At 38.6% G+C, this 19,300-nt stretch overlaps 1 protein-coding gene across 2 annotated transcripts in view; it reads right to left on the bottom strand.

Moving 5' to 3' along the window:
- The window catches only part of LOC124798430 (pleckstrin homology domain-containing family F member 2), a 138,732-nt gene that overhangs the window by 83,001 nt on the left and 36,431 nt on the right, over window positions 1–19,300 (bottom strand). For both annotated transcript variants that reach the window (XM_047261839.1, XM_047261838.1), the window contains exon 5: window positions 10,874–10,999. In XM_047261839.1, the coding sequence (XP_047117795.1) occupies window positions 10,874–10,999 (126 nt within the window). The remainder of the gene's footprint in view (window positions 1–10,873; window positions 11,000–19,300) is intronic.

The following is a 19,300-nucleotide window of genomic DNA, read 5'->3' as shown; positions in this document are numbered from 1 at the left end:
TCTTTCAGTTATTCAACAGTGAAAACTGTGTCTTCCTTGCTCCACCCTGTATAACAGCTGTATACCATTGTGATGTTGGTTCTATATCTGCAAGTATTTAAAAGCCAGTTTTGTTTTGGTGGAATGGCCATCCTAATGAATGTTGCAGACAGTGGATAGCTATTTGTACAAAGATTCAGCAGCTTATATGGAGCCAAATCTTTAACAGACACAACTGTTTGAAATTGTGGAGCATTCCTAACAGAGGCAAATTAACTGTTCATTGAAGCAACTATGAACTAACATATAATGTGTTACGTGTGTTGTGTAATCAGCTAATATGTGTGTAATCAGTGAATATGTCTCAGGAGGCCATTTGGGAAAGTCATGTTTTTGAACTGTGAAGCCAACCTCTCTCAATCGTGGTGCTTTATTTTGAATAATCTCTTGTCTGTTCATTGCAAATGGTCTTACACATTTTATTAGTTAAGTAGTAGGTGCAACCCAATACTACATTCCATGTGCCTAAAACATTTGTTTTGTAGTTAACAATTACAAAAGAAATCTTGTACAAGCTAAAGTTAATATATTCTAAAATCAACTAATGCAATGGGATCATCTGACTAATAAATCAGCTTCCTGTAGCAAATATATCAAATAACTGTGGCATATTCAACAAAGCTGACTTTACAAGAAAGAGTTCCAAATTCATTACTAAGCAGTAGAGGCACTGTGGTGAATAAAGTTCAGTGAAAACAATAATTTCATTATGTGTGAGAAAATTGAAGTGCTAATCAGTGCAGCTCAAGTTTTTGCATAATGTTAGTTAAATGTTGTCTTTCCATAAAGATGACATGTTGAGTTCCTGACATGCAAAATGAAAAGACTGTTACACATGAGTTTTCGACCAAAGCCAAAACTTCTGGTTGGAGCTGCACCAGAGAGCGGCCATGTGTGCGAGCAGTGTGCTGGCTTGTGTGTTTTTAAGAAGGCTTGGGTTGAAAGCTAAATGTGTAAGTCTTTTCATTGTGCATGGCTGCAACTCGACATGTCATCAATATGGTGAATAGCAACCTATCATTTTCCTAATATTGTCGATATTCCAATCTGGAGTTTCCACTATTTGAATGCAGTCTTTCACATATTTACTAGACAGTGAACTTATGCACACTTATATTTATAAGAATTATACAATTTTCACAGTTGTAATTAAAAGACCATCCACCACAGTGAGCATTGTGCCATCAATTCAATGCTGCTATAACTGTACATTTAATTACTGATTATTAGTTAATTACATGCTGTTCAGTCTGAGGTGTTTTACATGTTAACATTTTCTGCGAGCAGGAATGCAGATAGGCTCAATTGTTCCTGCTACTGTGTTCCATTTGTGATGTTAGTGTCACACCCTCAAACATCTAAAAGTTTGGAAACAAATAACAGTACAGTTAGCATCTCCCCACCTATTTGCATAAGAATTATTTCATGTGTGGTAGCTTGCTCAGATGGGTAGATCACATAAATAATGAGGAGGTATTGAATAGAATTGGGGAGAAGAGGAGTTTGTGGCACAACTTGACTAGAAGAAGGGATCGGTTGGTAGGACATGTTCTGAGGTATCAAGGGATCACCAATTTAGTACTGGAGGGCAGCGTGGAGGGTAAAAATCATAGAGGGAGACCAAGAGATGGATACACTAAGCCGATTCAGAAGGATGTAGGTTGCAGTAAGTACTGGGAGATGATGAAGCTTGCACAGGATAGGGTAGCATGGAGAGCTGCATCAAACCAGTCTCAGGACTGAATACCACAACAACAACAATTTGCTTGCGCCATTTTGTAGTTAAGTGTATAGTAAAATCATAATTACTGATCAACTACTGTAAAGAGGAGTTACCATTTCACAGTATGATGCCTCACAGTCAAATAAAGGATATTCCTAATTAGGAAGGAAGTAATTAACAGAGACAAGATGGTAGCATAGCAAAATGAATACTAATATCAGTTATAAAACTGTTACTACATCATTTCTCCCACAACTTATAGCTTCTAACACAGTTTGGATAATTAAATTCTATACTTTTTGTATAGTTATAGCTAAATGGCTCCCCTAGCCACAGAAGAAACGCCCACTTTTAAAGGAACAATTTCATTAAACCATGTAATTTGCTTGTACCAAATTTTCATCATGCAATGGAACAATGTGAAGTAGCTTTTGACATAATCCGTTTCATGCTTTCATCCAAGTGACAAGAGGAAGAAAAAGAATGGGACAATTCACTTCCTTAACTTTAAACCAGTTCTATTTCAATGTAGAATATTATGATGTTACATATTACAGAATCAAATCTTCTGAATGAAATAACACACTACAGATATATTCACATTGCCAAAATGAAATACCTGTCATCCATTTTCTATACCTTACAGTATCACTTGCTCTGAAGCCTATGCCCCAATTTATATTCGTGTAATTTATCGACAGTGAAACCATCTCTATTCAGCTATTTCATATGCATCAGATGATGACTCCACAGAAATGTAAATAACCTTGCACTATGTGTAGTTGAGTAGGAGATTCTTGGAAGAAATGTCGCTCCAAGCCACAGCTATTACCCGCAGCCAATGTACCTGTACTTGTCACTTTCACTCAATAAAGCAAAGTGTAGTATAAGACTGGCCATTAAGGAACTAAATTTTATCATATGACAAGGTATAGTCACACACTATTGCAAAGCGGTGCATGCTGCTAATTTCACTGTATAAACATGGAAAGTGACTATAAAAACCTCTTCATGCACAGTAGCTACCTCTCAATATCAACTTTATTATTTAGTTGGCAACCAGAGCAGAAGAAGAGAGAGTACCAGCGCGAAAACTGACAAATGTCAGTTAAATTATCAGTTGACACCTGAGTGTAAAACAAAAAATAGGATTAAAAAATAGGATATAATATAAATTACTATGTGGAATCTGAATACGTACTCTGTTGAAGAAAAACATGCAGTGTGTTCAATATTAATGCTCCTCATAACTAACCTATGTGCTGAAGCAGCTATCTCTCTGATACTATGAACACTGAAAGGACATGCCTACATTTTAAAAACATGACAACCCTTGAAGTACATTTGGACTTTATCGACAGCTCATTAGAAAAACAGGCTTTTTTCTAAAGTGAAGTTTTAAAAGGTACCGAAGTGCACAAATAACTAAGCATGTACAACAAAAAAAGTTACTGAAGTTGATTTTTTGAATGGAATGCAGCAATTTAATCCAAATTTCCACTGTAAACGAGGCAGCAGGCATTCAGGATAGGAATGTGTGAGGGAGGGATGGCAGATAGACAGTTTAGGCATGCAACATACAGGTACCAGAGTCCAGAGCCGGTGAGGTGTGGCGCACAATGAAGATGATGCGGAGGCATTGATTGGGAACGGATGCATCCAATATACAACATTTTGCAAGAACAATGTTCTGACCCCTTTGACAGCCACTGTATCATCCAACTGAAATAGGGTGGGAGGGATTACATTTGAGTGAGCACCAAGTTGTGAACTATAATGGAAATGATTGGTGCTAAAACATAATGTGAACTAATATGGAGAAATAGCAAATCCATGTATGCTCCATGTTGGAGAGATAATCCAGAGAACTGAAGGCAGTGATTAAGGCAGTTATGTACTTCTGTAAAACTTCAGCGGAGTACAACATTTTACCAAAAGGTTATCAAAGTATTGGGTTGGGGTGGGGGGTGGGGATGAACTGATCCAAAAGTTACGAACAATCAAAACTCAGTCATTTGTAATGTCATTCAAAACTGTCCAGTTACCAAATTGAAGATTTATTATGAGGAACGGACTGATATGAGGAATATGACAATTTGAATGGTTGAAGTCTTCTATTTTGCAGATGGCACATTTCTCTTTCAGTAGTGTCACTCAAAACTTCAGTCACAGTTGGACGGCACTTTCAACAGGATTAACATAACAGAAATTTAATTAATAACAATGCCTTACGCAAAATCCCCAAGATTGGCGGTCCTTTACAGAAGCTCGAAACTTAGCACGGAGTTCAATGCGAGATGCCTATAACAGTTTCCACAATGAAACTTTGTCTCGAAACCTGGCAGAAAATCCAAAGAAATTCTGGTTGTATGTGAAGTATGTTAGTGGCAAGAAACAATCAATGCCTTCTCTGCGCAATTACAATGGAGATACTATCAAAGACAGTGCTTCCAAAGCAGATTTACTAAACACAGCCTTCCGAAATGCCTTTACAAAAGAAGATGAAGTAAATATTCCAGAATTCGAATAGAGAACAGCTGCCAACATGAGTAACATAGAAGTAAATATCCTCGGAGTAGTGAAGCAACTCAAATCACTTAATAAAAGCAAGTCTTCTGGTCCAGACTGTTTCATAATTAGGTTCCTTTAGTAGTATGCTGATGCATTAGCTCCATACTTAAAAATCATATACAACCATTCGCTCAACGAAAGATCCGTACCCAAAGACTGGAAAGTTAACGTCAATATGCAGCAGGATTTTAGAACATATATTGTGTTCGAACATTATGAATTACCTCAAAGGAAACGGTCTATTGACACACAGTCAACATGGGTTTAGAAAACATCGTTCCTGTGAAACACAACTAGCTCTTTATTCACATGAAGTGCTGAGTGCTATTGACAAGGGATTTCAGATCGATTCCGCATTCCTGGATTTCTGGAAGGCTTTTGACACTGTACCACCCAAGCGGCTCTTAGTAAAATTGCGTGCTTATGGAATATCATCTCAGTTATGTGACTGGATTTGCGATTTCCTGTCAGAGAGGTCACAGTTCATAGAAATCGATGGAAAGTCATCAAGTAAAACAGAAGTGATTTCAGGCATTCCCCAAGGTAATGTTATAGGCCCTTTGCTGATCCTTATCTCTATAAACGATTTGGGAGACAATCTGAGCAGCTGTCTTCGGTTGTTTCCAGATGACGCTGTCGTTTATCGACTAATAAAGTCATCAGAAGATCAAAACAAACTGCAAAACGATTTATAAAAAATATCTGAATGGTGCGAAAAGTGGCAGTTGACCCTAAATAATGAACAGTGTGAGGTCATCCACATAAGTACTAAAAGGAACTCGTTAAACTTTGGTTACACAATAAATCAGACTAATCTAAAAGCTGTAAATTCTACTAAATACCCAGGTATTACAATTACAAATGACTTAAATTGGAAAGAACACAGAAAATGTTGTGGGGAAGGCTAACCAAAGGCTGTGTTTTATTGGCAGGACACTCAGAAAATGTAACAGACCTACTAAAGAGACTGCCTACACTACGCTTGCCCGTCCTCTTTTAGAATACTGCTGCGCGGTGTGGGATCCTCACCAGGGAAGACTGACGTAGTACATCGAAAAAGTTCAAAGAAAGTCAGCATGTTTTGTATTATCGGGAAATATGGGAGAGAGTGTCACAGAAATGATATGGGATTTGGGCTGGAAATAACTAAATGAAAGGCGTTTTTCGTTGTGACGGAATCTTCTCACGAAATTCCAATCACCGAATGCAAAAATATTTTGTTGACACTGGCCTATGTAGGGTGGAACGATCAACACAATAAAATAAGGGAAATCAGAGCTCGTACGGAAAGATATAGGTGTTCATTCTTTCCACATGCTATATGAGATTGGAATAATAGAGAATTGTGAAGGTGGTTCGATGAACCCTCTGCCAGGCACTTAAATGTGATTTGCAGAGTATCCATGTAGATGTAGATGTAGAAAGAAGACAAGAATACACATATGGCATATATCAAAAAAGAGATAGCTGACAATAGTTCTCACAATTTTCAAAAATTAATTACTAACCAAGGTGATAAATATACAAGATCTGCTATCTCAAAAAAATAATCAATTGGCATCACGAGGCTGCTATCTCAAAGAAGGGTAGTTAATAACTTACCTGTACAACTTGCAGGTGCACATTAGTAGTGACTAAGAGACAAAAATTTACCTATAAAATGGAAAACAAATAAAAGGTTGTCCATTTACACCACTGGCCAGTAAAATTGCTACACCAAGAAGAAATGTAGATGATAAACGGGTATTCATTCGACAAATATATTACACGAGAACTGACATTCACGCAATTTGGGTGCATAGATCCTGAGAAATCAGTACCCAGAACCACCACCTCTGGCCGTAATAACGGCCTTGATACGCCTGGGCATTGAGTCAAACAGAGCTTGGATGGCGTGTACAGGTACAGCTGCCCATGCAGCTTCAACACGATACCACAGTTCTTCAAGAGTAGTGACTGGCGTATTGTGATGAGCCAGTTGCTCGGCCACCATTGACCAGACGTTTTCAATTGGTGAGAGATCTGGAGAATGTGCTGGCCAGGGAAGCAGTAGAACATTTTCTGTATCCAGAAAGCCCCATACAGGATCTGCAACATGTGGTCGTGCATTATGCTGCTGAAATATAGCGTTTCGCAGGGATCAAATGAAGGGTAGAGCCATGGGTCGAAACACATCTGAAATGTAACATCCACTGTTCAGAGTGCTGTCAATGCGAAAAAGAGGTGACCAAGATGTGTAACCAATGGCACCCCATACCATCACGCCAGGTGATACGCCAGTATGGCGATGACGAATACACGCTTCCAATGTGCGTTCACCACAATGTTGCCAAACACGAATGCAACCATCATGATGCTGTAAACAAAACCTGGATTCATCCGAAAAAATTACGTTTTGCCATTCATGCACCCAGGTTTGTCATTGAGTACGCAATCGCAGGCGCTCCTGGCTGTGATGCAGCATCAAGGGTAACCGCAGCCATGGTCTCTGAGTTGATAGTCCATGCTGCTGCAAACATCGTCGAACTGTTCATGCAGATGGTTGTTGTCCTGCAAACGTCCCCATCTGTTGACTCAGGGATCAAGACGTGGCTGCACGATCCGTTACAGCCATGCGGATAAGATGCCTGTCATCTCAACTGCTAGTGATATGAGGCCATTGGGATCCAGCACAGCGTTCTGTATTATCCTCCTGAACCCACCGATTCCATATTCTGCTAACAGTCATTAGATCTCGACCAACGTGAGCAGCAATGTCGCGATACGATAAGCTGCATTTGCTATAGGCTACATTCTGACCTTTATCAAAGTCGGAAACGTGATGGTACGCATTTCTCCTCCTTACACGAGGCATCAAAAAAACATTTCACCAGGCAACACCGGTCAATTGCTGTTTGTCTATGAGAAATCGGTTGGAAACTTTCCTCATGTCAGCATGTTGTAGGTGTCACCACCGGCGCCAACCTTGTGTGAATGCTCTGAAAAGCTAATCATTTGCATATCACAGCATCTTCTTCCCGTCGGATAAATTTCGCATCCGTAGCATGTCATCTTCATGGTGTAGCAATTTTAATGGCCAGTGGTGTACTATGTTGTCACACATCCTGGAAGAAGTGGCAGGAACTACCTCAATGGGAGCATGCATGGTCGTGAGCAATTGCAAGCATTGGTAGGCACCTTCGATTGCGGATAAGATTACTGAAGCTAAATGTATTGCATGAATATGAACAGCATACAGACACAGAATAACATGCAACCAAGAAGAGAGGTAAATGACTGATCTACAGAAGGGGAGAAATAATACTTTGTAGCAGCTCTCTGATCTCAGCTCACATGGTGCAACTGCTCTCTCCCCACAAATGGGAATGCAGAGATGTATTACATTTTCTATAAATGGGAATGCAGAGATGTGTTACATTTTCTACTTTAAACACTCTTGAAAAACTGGTGAAGAAATAAGTGAGAGTGGTCTGTACATAACATTAAATGCATTTCGTTACTACTGTCCATAATGAACACAAGATAACGCAATAGCTATCAGGAGACACACTGTCATGAAAAAAAATCGTCAAATCCTGAAATCACACTCTGAAAAGCTTGTGGTGTAGAAATGGAAGACTAACACCATTAGCTGTTGCATAAAGTTATTGCATGAGCTTCTGCACATCTGCCCACCATCTGCCTCCACATACACACACTACTGTAGAACATGGCAAAGACTAAGAACTGAATTGCTTCTTCGTAATTGCACTGATGAAAGTATTATGTTCTTTGCACCATTCATTTTCAATAATCTTTCAACACGAAACAGTAAGAAAAACATTTTATGTGGTAAACCTAAAGCTTTTAAATTTAAAGTAAAAACACTCTTTAAGGCACACACTATTCTCAACTGGAATTCCTCAGACTAATATAATACACAGTGAGAACAATACTGTGGAATCTAAGAATTACATAATATGTTGTAAGTTCAAATCAATACTGTAAAGGAGAAACAGGACACCATTTTCATATGTAATTCCTTTGAAAATATATTTACTAATAAGTAAGGGGCCAGATAAACTAGAGTGTTTGACTTGTTAGTCTCTGGCAACAGCTGTTATTTATTTCCAATTTGTTATTTTGCATGTAACACTTTCTGCTGTGTGGCCATTCTCAAATAAAATGTTTAACTCGTTATTTGCATATGTTTTGGGTTACAGTCATTTTCATGAGCAGTCTGTTGTTGGCCAGACTTCAAAGCTGTAGCCACAATTTTTGGTACAAAACAGACAGCAGCACACAAGTACGCCATTTACCAATACCAGATAGCATTGAACTGTGTGCAGTAACAACTTGTGTCGAACAAACTGTCACTGCACACAGCTCAGTGCTACCTAACAATTGTAAACGGTTTAGCTGTGTGCTAATGTTTGTACCACACTGAACATCATGACGGTTACAGCTTTCAATCCCAGCCAACCACAGACTGCTCATGAAAATAACCCAAAACATATGCAGATAACAGATTACACATTTTATTTGAGAATGGTTACACAACCAACACAGCACATGCAAAATGATAAAATAGCTATAAATAAAAGGCTTTCCACGAATCTTATTTCTTTCAAGAAATGTATCACAGCTGTGAACTCTGTTGCAAGTAAAATAATTAGAAATCTCCAATAAACCCCTAAGGCCCAACTTGAATGGCCTCACAGAAAGGAAAGTACAAAAACATCCAAAACATGGAGGTAAAAAGTACCAAGAATAAATTCACAGGCAAATGAGGGAAACAAAGAGCAACATAAAACAAAATACTTGGGCTACATAAGAAATGTTTGACAACTATTAGCTAAGATAATGAGACAGATTCTGGAGACGACTAATGCTATCAGCATTAGTAGAAGTTGTTAGATTATGTCAGTAAGCCGAATAGTCTAAGAAACACAAGTGCGTAAAAATATGATATAAGTAGAACAAAAATATGATATAAGAAGAATCTTCATCTAGCTGGAACAAAAATGTTTCACTGATAACTTGATATATGATTGTATGCAAAGGCGGGGAAAAAGTATCCAAGTTAGACCCCTAAATTCAAAATAACCAGGAATATATCTTTCTCCCTAGATCAATTGAACTATATGTACGGTGAGCACAGAATAACATGGCCGGTACATGAGCAGATGGCAGTGTAAGCGTGAGGAGAGTGGTAGTGGTGGGGGCTGCGGGCACGCACTGTAGGGGAAATGTCAAGCACTGGAGGGAAAATGCCATACTAGACCGCAGCCTGCACTCACATTTTTTGTAAGTATTAACTGGAGCCCCTACACGCTCATATTTGCACGGTGACCATTCAAAAAGATGTCACCTCTGCTTCAGTTAGTATCTAAAAAGAATTCCGCTGAAAATGTAGCGCTTTATTTTCACCTGGTTTGTTAACCATCTGTAACTTTCAGAGAAGTGTCATGAGTGGGGTATTTTGAGTAAAACCTACACATTTCTTTTGTTGCCATGTTAAAATTTGCTTCTTTTGCCAAAACTCAGAGAAGTTTACACAGTCTCCCCTCACTAACATGTTGTGCAGATGCAACTGCAAGAGAATTCTAAACATTGGCTTATTAAATGTATTAAGCGAGGAACTGAGGAAGCATAAGTTCAGCATCTCATGCAAAAGCACATCATTGGTACAAAATAAACAAGTAATGACTTCAGTTATCTTTTTCCAAAACCCTTAACATTTCTTGTTTCACCAGCTATTGATGACCCTTACAAATTACATTCTTTCACCTAAAATGTCTGTAGTTGGTGGAATAACACAGTAGACAATGAAGTTTTGCATATTAACCACACAGCAAAATGCTCTCCTCTTTGTGTGTTAACATTTGCCAATATCTCAAACCGTTTATCAAATATGAGGAAGCTGTGGATATTTCACTCTGGCTTTATCACTGGTGCGGTGCTGTCACAAATGCAATGTCACATAATTTTTTCTCAAGACTGGTGACAGGTAGAGACTTCCACCCAAGTCTAAAAAAAATTCAACATGTTAGCTAAATGTCATATGCAACAAAATAGTATCTAGTATGCACCAAATGCAAAATCATAGCGACCCCTATTTTTCATTGCAAACTTTTTCAAATTTCGCATAATGTCTTACTTCCTCGTAAATATCAAAATTACTACAACCATTAACAAAATGATGGGCACATCATAATGAACCTGACATATAAAGCTACAAGTAATGCAGAAATTAATTTTTGTACCAAATAGAAATTGTTTCAGAAAGATTGCAAGGTATGCGCCTCGATTCTGTCAGTGCCGACTGGCTGAAATAAGGAAAATGTTCATCGACCTCCCCTTCCAAACAAAAAAATGAACTCGTCCTGCACTTTGGACAAAAACTGGTTACTGTGCATCAGCCACCGTATCCTGCGCAAACTACATATGCTGAAGGTTATGGTGGTTGGTGTTTGGTACAGTTAAGTTCTGTTATAGGTAGATTCAAGAAAAGTTGATTAAAAAATGAAAGAGTAGTTATATTACAAGAAGAAAACTTACTTTTCCGCAGCAAATCTTCAATACACTTGTTGATATGTGCCATCCATTCCTGTTTCTCTGTCGATGTCGCAGCGTACACCGCAAAAGATTTAGATGCTGTGCGAATTAGCCACCCATTTCTGAATTCTAGAGAAAACAGAATTTGAAAATTAGAGCATTTCCTTTGTAGCAACACAGTGATTTTATAAAAACACATCAAAGAGTAACAAACACTATTGCTCCACCAGATTTTAGATGAGAAGTTTGTGACACAAATGAGAGATCTAAAGTGCAAAGGCACACCTGTTATACGAGTACCTGGCCACCAGCCGTTGAGGTCTAAGAGGAGTTTCCGCCATACAATTAAAAATCTAAACAAACCTCCTCAGACTTGCAGGAGGATGAGAAACACTCACCTTACGGGCTGTACGCTACCAACTGCACATCTCCCCCCAGGACATCAGGAATACTGGTCTATCTATAAATCGTTAATTAGACTTCACTCTGGTGTTTGCAGTTACAGAGTAAGTAAGTTAAAGGGGAGCTTGCCTAGCCATAAATGCTCTACAAATGTAGTGGAGATCAAACCACAGCCCTCTACATGAACTGCAGCAACTGCCCTTTGAGGTAAACAATGGAGGACTGGACAGCACTTAACACCTCACATCCATGATATGACATAATTTTGGGCAGATAATGTTTTATAAGTTTTTCACCAAGTACCATTACATAACGAAATATGTATTTTTATTGTTGTTTGCCTCTGACACAAATAAATAAAATTAAAGAACAACTCCATCGCTTATCAATTAATATAAAACAGTTTGAAATTAAATCTGCAGAGTAATTAAGGAAAAGTCGGTAATTTATGATAAAATAGTTCTTATTCATGCCAAACCCAAAAATTGCACATGCACGCACAAACTACCAAATTAACTATTTCTTATGGGATTCAGATCCATGTGTTATGCAAACAACTATTTTTTTAACGTTGTTTGCATAATAAGCGTAACTTAATCTGTTGCTGTTAGAGCTTCAAAACTAAACAATGATTAGCTGCAGCATGTATCCTATTAATCCACCCCTTCTTTTAGTCAGCTAAGCTATAAAGCTTCTTTCCTCTCCCAGTTTGATATAGTACCACTTCATCACATACCAGTTTAATCTTCAGCTTTTAAACTTAAAAAATATTGTACTCAATGCACATCAATTGTAGAGCACAAAGAATTCTTGCAACAGCTTGTCTGCTGCTCACGGACAAGATCTGCTGAGCAAATGTGTGAGCTAATGTGAATTTCCCATTGCTATAAAACTTTGACTACAGTACGGATTATAAAAAAAAAGTCTTCTATGAGGAGGTTTTTTGTGTTGTTGCCCAGGATGATAATTACACGAAATATTTGTCAGGATTTGTAAGCGGTGGGTCCTGGAGGTACAGCAATACGCGAACACCGAGAAGAAAGTTTAAACAGCTTTATTAGCAAAGGCGAATTATAAAACACACACACTACGCGCACCCATTATCACTATGCCCGACATCATAATTATGGTCATATCGGAAGGCTCCATGCTGAGCTAAGAAAAGACACATATTCGTGCCTGAGGCCACACCAGTTAATACGGCGCGCTGCGGACGGCAGCCAGTCGCGTACTCCCTGCGTTGCACTGTGGCCTGATGCATGTGTACTGACCAAGCAAATTGTCAGCATTCTAGACAGGTTGGTTGGTGAGCGCGTGTTACGTACTGTAGACCCTTACACTTCTACAAATATTATAGAAGACATGGTAACCACGGCCTCACACAGCAAAATGATTAAAATTCCGTATGTATAGCACAACTTATAAGCAGCAGTCAAATGAAAACCGAAAGCCACCACAACAGGACCATGGAACGGTTCTATTCAAAACTAATCACCACATGCATTAAGACATTTATCCCACTGGGAGATGGGATGATCAATTCCTGTTTTATAGTATGCAGTCGGCAGCTGACAGATTAAGACTGCACCCACTCTTGCACTTGATCGTCTGATTTAAACTGACGTCCATGCATGATTTTTTTCGGGTCACCAAAAATGTGAAAATCGCACGGTGAAAGATCTTGGCTATAAGGAGGATTTTGCAGTGTTTCCCAAACAAATTGCTGAAGCGCAGCCTTCATCTGACTGGCAGTGTGGAGACGGGCATTATTGTGCAACAGGACAATTCCACCCAATAATATTCATGGGCGTTTTGACTTTTTGGCATGTTACCGTTTCTGTAAAGTATCTTGATAGTGCTGCAAGCTGATTATGGTTGCACACTCAAGGAACTTAATGAGCCTGCCAACTGGATAAAGGGTTCACTTCAGCAATTTAGTGGGGAAACACTGCAGCATCCTCAATACAGCCTATATCTTTACTGTGTGATTTTCGACGACTTGAAGAAAGACGTGTGGACATTGTTTTCATTCAGACCACAAAGAGCAAGATTGAGTGCAGTTGTAGATCCCTCAGGGGGCGAACAGGAACATGACTTGATCCTCTTGTCTCTCAGTGGGATAAATTTCTTAAAGTGTTTGGTGATTACATTTGAATAGAACCATTCCATGGCCCCATTGTGACAGGTGTTCAGTTTTCATTTGACAGCCTCTCAATTACTTCCAGTTTTTCTTTCTTTTCAAATAATAATAATAACAATAATAATAATAATAATAATAATAATAATAATAAAAACCAAGAACCAGACAAAGTTAAATACCTTCAAGCTTCACTGAACAACTTGGAATGCTCGAATCAAAAACTTCCATTATTACATCAGCAGGGAAAAAGCAGAAGGGTACTTCAAGTACACTGTTAACCAAAGGGAATGTGTTTCATCAACATTCTTTAATATTTATATTAATGACCAATGGCTTCCAAAAAGGTGCTTCACTTAATCAGAATACCCTATCGCTATACATTTCAATTCAATACAATGAACATGTGAGTCCCTGGATTAACACTGCTGTGGTCTGTGTGAACACTAAGTTGAGCAGACTGCTGCTGACTGAAATGAAATCTCGTATGAGTGCAATGTTGCTGTAATTGGAGATCAAGATATAATAGACACAGCCTACATCTGAATAAGAAAAGGAAACATAGGCTGTCAGAGCTTCTTGCAGAAAATGTATGGGAGCCAACCCATTTAAATCTACATGACTTTGGAGAAATGAACACTTAAATCACTCAACACGGCCTAGATTTCTCTTGAAACTTTCTGGCAGATTAAAACTGTGTGCCAGACCGAGACTCAAACTCGGGACCTTTGCCTTTCGTGGGCAAGTGCTCTACCACCTGAGCTACCCAAGCACGACTCACACCCCGTCCTCACAGCTTCACTTCTGCCAGTATCTCGTCTCTTACCTTCCAAACTTTACAGAAGCTCCTGGTTTGCAGGACAGCTTCTGTAAAGTTTGGAAGGTAAGTGACGAGGTATTGGCAGAAGTGAAGCTGTGAGGATGGGGCGTGAGTCGTGCTTGGCCACTGACAAACTGTGGCCATGACAACCAACACACTGTCTGTCCCCATAAATGGCCACTAACAAACCGTGGTCAAGAAACAGCTGGACCAACCAGATGCTGAACACGCTGCCGAACACAATGTTCTTCAGTTCAATGACTGCTTCATAGCCTGTGCCATCAGGATTCTTCTTACCAACACCAGCTTTTCTTGACTGACCAGTGGGAACCGTCCCTGCAATATATCCTATGTTCCCATAACCCTCCTGCCCTCAACTTCATTAGTCAGAGTCCTTCACCCAACCCACATATCACCTTTCCTGTTCTTACTCCAGCACTACTACACAGCCTTCTATTCCACTAACGCACACACTGTCTTTTTACATCTCTCCTCCTCCTGTTCCTCTACCTTCCCCCTCCGGTCAATTGTTGTTTGTCTATGAGAAATCGGTTGGAAACTTTCCTCATGTCAGCATGTTGTCGGTGTCGCCACCGGCGCCAACCTTGTGTGAATGCTCTGAAAAGCTAATCATTTGCATATCACAGCATCTTCTTCCTGTTGGTTAAATTTCGCATCCGTAGCACGGCATCTTCGTGGTGCAGCAATTTTAATGGCCAGTAGTGTATATTCAACCAGTCATAAGATCCACGCATACATACAGAAACAAAAGAAATGGTAAACAATCTTCTTAAAAATATCACCGACTGGGGTTCTGTGAATGGTCTTTAGATTTTGAACAGACACAACATACTCAGCTCTGAACATCTAAGGGTATTACACCAATGGTAAGTGCAACACACAAGTGTGGAAATAATAATGATGTCAGGAACTTCATAATTTATAGCTGTCCATATTGATGAGAATTTAAACTATAAAGAACATATTCTGGAGCTCCTAAATTAACTTAGTTGAGCCACAGTCGCACTTAAAATCATTGTAAATCTTGGGGAGAGACAAATCGGTAAGTTGACATGTTTTGCTAATTTTCATTCAATAATGTCTTATGGAACCATATTCTGGAGTAACTCATCTTCAAGAAAGAAAGTCTTCATAGCTCAAAAACGTTGTGTAAGAATAATATCTGTTCATCCACAATCATCCTGCTGATACACGTTCACAGTTAGGCATTCTGACTACTGTCTCACTGTATACTTATTCCCTCATGAAGTTTTTATGTAAATAATCCACTGCTGTTCAAAAGAAAGAATGATATACATAATTACAATATCAGAATAAAAAATGACATTCATTATTCCACGTTAAGGTTGCCTTTGGCACGAAAAGCGAGGCACAATGTTGCTACCAAAATTTTTGATCACTCCCCAGTCATATAAAATGTCTGTAAGACGGCAAAGTTACACTTGAAAACAAAGTGAAAAAGTTATTCCCTGAGAACTCCTATTCTGCAGATGTATTTCTATTATTCTGATGTGTAAATGATGCAGTGTAGGAATAACTAACTCACATACATATTAAAAAAAAAAGAAAACTACAAGTAAATGGTCAGCATGTAGCCCTATTTAAAAATTTATTTGTGATGTGAATTTAAAAGACTCATTCCATATCATAATGACGTATCAGGCAAATGGTGCATGTAACATGAAATTAAGTAACTAGCCATAACAGAGTTACAAAACCCATCAATGTGTTTGCTTAATTCATGTGCAAGGTCACTGTACATGGAAAACTTGTGTAATGCAAATAAATGGAGAATTTCTGTTTCTGTAACCTAGTAGTATGGAACAACACCAGTTATACCTGAAAACTTCGAATAAACATGTCTCAAGTGTATTATTTCATAACTCAGTCTGCAGAAAAAGCAATGGAAACAACTACCTGGGACATATACTATATTATTCTAAAGATTTCTCTTTAGTGTTCTGAGGCTACAAGGCCATTTTGTGAAATAAACTAGAGTTTGGGTGTCATATGGACTCTGTACAAAGCTACAGCTTTTATGATTGAGCAAATGTGATCAGTTCAAATCTTGATTCACCAGAAACGAAGTTAGTGTCTATTAGCTGAAAGAGTAGTACGATCCTGGTTCCAGTTGGTCATATTTTTTTTATGTTTGAGGTACTCCTGGGACAGCATGCAGTGACGCAAGGTCTTCATTTGACCATCATGGTCAAGTATTTCCTCAGAGTCCGCAATGCTGCAGGGAACACCATGGAGCTCCTTCTAGTGAAGTTCTGCGGTTTGGGCTTCCAAACCATAATCAACACGTCTTTGATGTGCATCCCAAGATATGAGACAGTCTACGTAGAGTGTCTGTGCAAAGTCCCCAGACTGTTAAGTTCAATGTAATACTGTTGTTGAGATATTCGGTGAATAATAAATCAATCAATGTTCAGTACTTGGGCTTTCATTTTGTGATCAGAGTGTCATTCTACTAAGATTTTCCGGTCTTTGTGGAGGTCTATTCCCACTTGTGCCAGGGTCATACTTCAACGCCAGGGGCATACTTCAAGAAATTTTAAGCATGACATGACCCCTCACAAGCGGCAATCCTGCTTTCGAACTGGAAGAATGTACGACTGCTGTCAACCAAAGCTAAATATACAACTTGACACCATAATTATGTTTCAATTGAAATAAGACAAGAAGAAGATAATGAATTACAGAGAGGCAGCCTTTCAAGCACTATACTTGAAAAATAATTGCTAAGCAATAACGAGAAAAATTAATTATAGTCATGCAAAAGGTGTGGCATTACTAGACAGTGGTGTTAAATCCTGCTTAGCATTACATTACAATTTTGTGTCAAAGTAATAGCATCAAACAGTAAATAGTTCTGATACGTAACTAGAATTCAGATTATTTTGACCGAATGCAATTAATTTAACACAAAATACAAATTATTTGAGCTTGACAACTCCGATAAATAAGTGGTTACCAAGTATGCCAACAGAAGTAAACAAGTCGTCACACTGACACGTGGAATAATTATTTGACATCAAGTGTCTTGATTTAATTTAATGGTTGTTAATACCACCAATTAGTGCCCACAAAGTGGTATTGCACTACAACATCAAGATCAATTTTTATTAAAGCAGATTAGGTTAACTTTTAGTATATCCGCTGCCACTGCCGTCAGCGAGCATCTCACCTACAGTTGGCAACATTCCACAAGTTCCAGCACCTCAAACAATAATGCCACACAGCAGCGACCGACACCACGATGTGAGGCAGCATCCTTAGCAGATACGACAACCAGAATAAGTCATTTTGTAAAATGAAGAAACCACACAAAATTTGCTGGATCATCAATCTTTTAGGGTATACGTGACCAGTCTCAGAACACTTAAAATAAAGTTCCATCATCTGGTGTAAACTGTAATAATGAAAATATTGTGTTAGAAGAATAATTCACATGAAGCTATCCTGTGGGCAATTACATTACATTGCAAATAGTAATGTGCACTGCTCTGTGTCATTTGACTAGCTACGTCTTCAGTAGACACTCGATCAATCCGAATCTTAACATACACTGGTTAACAGTATAAATAATTTTGTATTGCTATTTATGAAGTGTCGGCAATTTACTCAGCAACCATGAATTTCACAGAAGAAAGTGTGACACGGGAGGGATTCCTGCAAACAGTGTTGGAGCAATTCTCATATGTAATTAACAAACAGACAAATTTAGAAGAGCAAATGAATAGTAGGTTTTCAAAACTGAAAGAGAACATATCCAATTTCATGTCTCTGACTTATGGTAAAATGTACCACTTACATCAAAAATTAGACATGGGATTTAATGACATAGCTGGCCGTGGTGGCCAAGCGGTCCTAGGCGCTTCAGTCTGGAACCGCGTGACCGCTACAGTCGCAGGTTCGAATCCTGCCTCGGGCATGGATGTATGTGATGTCCTTAGGTTAGTTAGGTTTAAGTAGTTCTAAGTTCTAGGGGGATGTGGGAAAGAACTTGTGAAAAACAATGCACACTGTCAGAATAGAATATTCCCATTTCGATTTCACTGTTTGATATGATGTCAATAGGTGGAACAGCAATGACACACAGCATACAGATGACACCAATGGTAACACACAAACAATTCATATAGGTAGTGGCTTGTTGAACTTAGATTATACAAGTCAGGAGGAGGAGGAAAAACATGATGAGTTAATTAGAAGTAAGTTACATTATAATGCAGATGGCGATTTTACAGCTGTGTTAAGTGAGGATTAAATCATAAATTTCTGAAGTTCCCACCATCTGGTGGCATACACCCCATTTTTTTTTAAAAAAAAAAGCTTTTAAAGATATGTCACCGGACACGTGGATGGACCACAGCAAACTAAGATTTGTTGCTAAGTCATTTAACAAGTAATGAATTGCAAGGGGGTGTGCTGAAGTTAGACTAATTTAAAACATATAACGATTCTAAACTCAGATTTAAACTGAAATACTAGAGTGAAAGCGCTCAGAAAAAATTACGTTTAGAATTACTAGGGTACAAACTCTATAACAGCAACAACTAGAAAAGTGGAACACCCATTAAACAAGGTCAAGTATGTAGATGACCCGATCAGTGGGGAACATTTACTGGAAGTGATAAGTTGATTATCTCGGAGAGTAAGATATAAACTTTTAAGTAAGGGCTGGGGTAAAGTTAAGAACCTTTTAGGTTATCTTGAAAAATGGACCTAACGAAAATCAGTTAGAAAGACAGCATTCCAGACGCAGCACAGAACAAATTGGTAATGAAAATAAGAATGGTAACAACAATACAGGATCAGCAAATGAAAGACCAGAAAATACTGAGCAGATAAATGAATAGGTTTACACACCATTAGAGAGATTATGATGATGATGATGATGATGATTCAGTGCTTAATAAGATATGACAGGGGAAGTAATATAACAAATGCTCTCTTAGCACAACATGAGCCACCAATTATTAAATATGTGAAAATACAGGGTGACCCACTCAAATCTCCATGATTTCAAAGACCTGGGAAAAGA

The sequence above is a fragment of the Schistocerca piceifrons genome, chromosome 5, assembly GCF_021461385.2.
Source record: "Schistocerca piceifrons isolate TAMUIC-IGC-003096 chromosome 5, iqSchPice1.1, whole genome shotgun sequence".
Classification (NCBI taxonomy): domain Eukaryota; kingdom Metazoa; phylum Arthropoda; class Insecta; order Orthoptera; family Acrididae; genus Schistocerca; species Schistocerca piceifrons.
The sequence above is the reverse complement of the archived record's forward strand: the minus strand, read 5'-3'. Positions and strand labels throughout refer to the sequence as shown.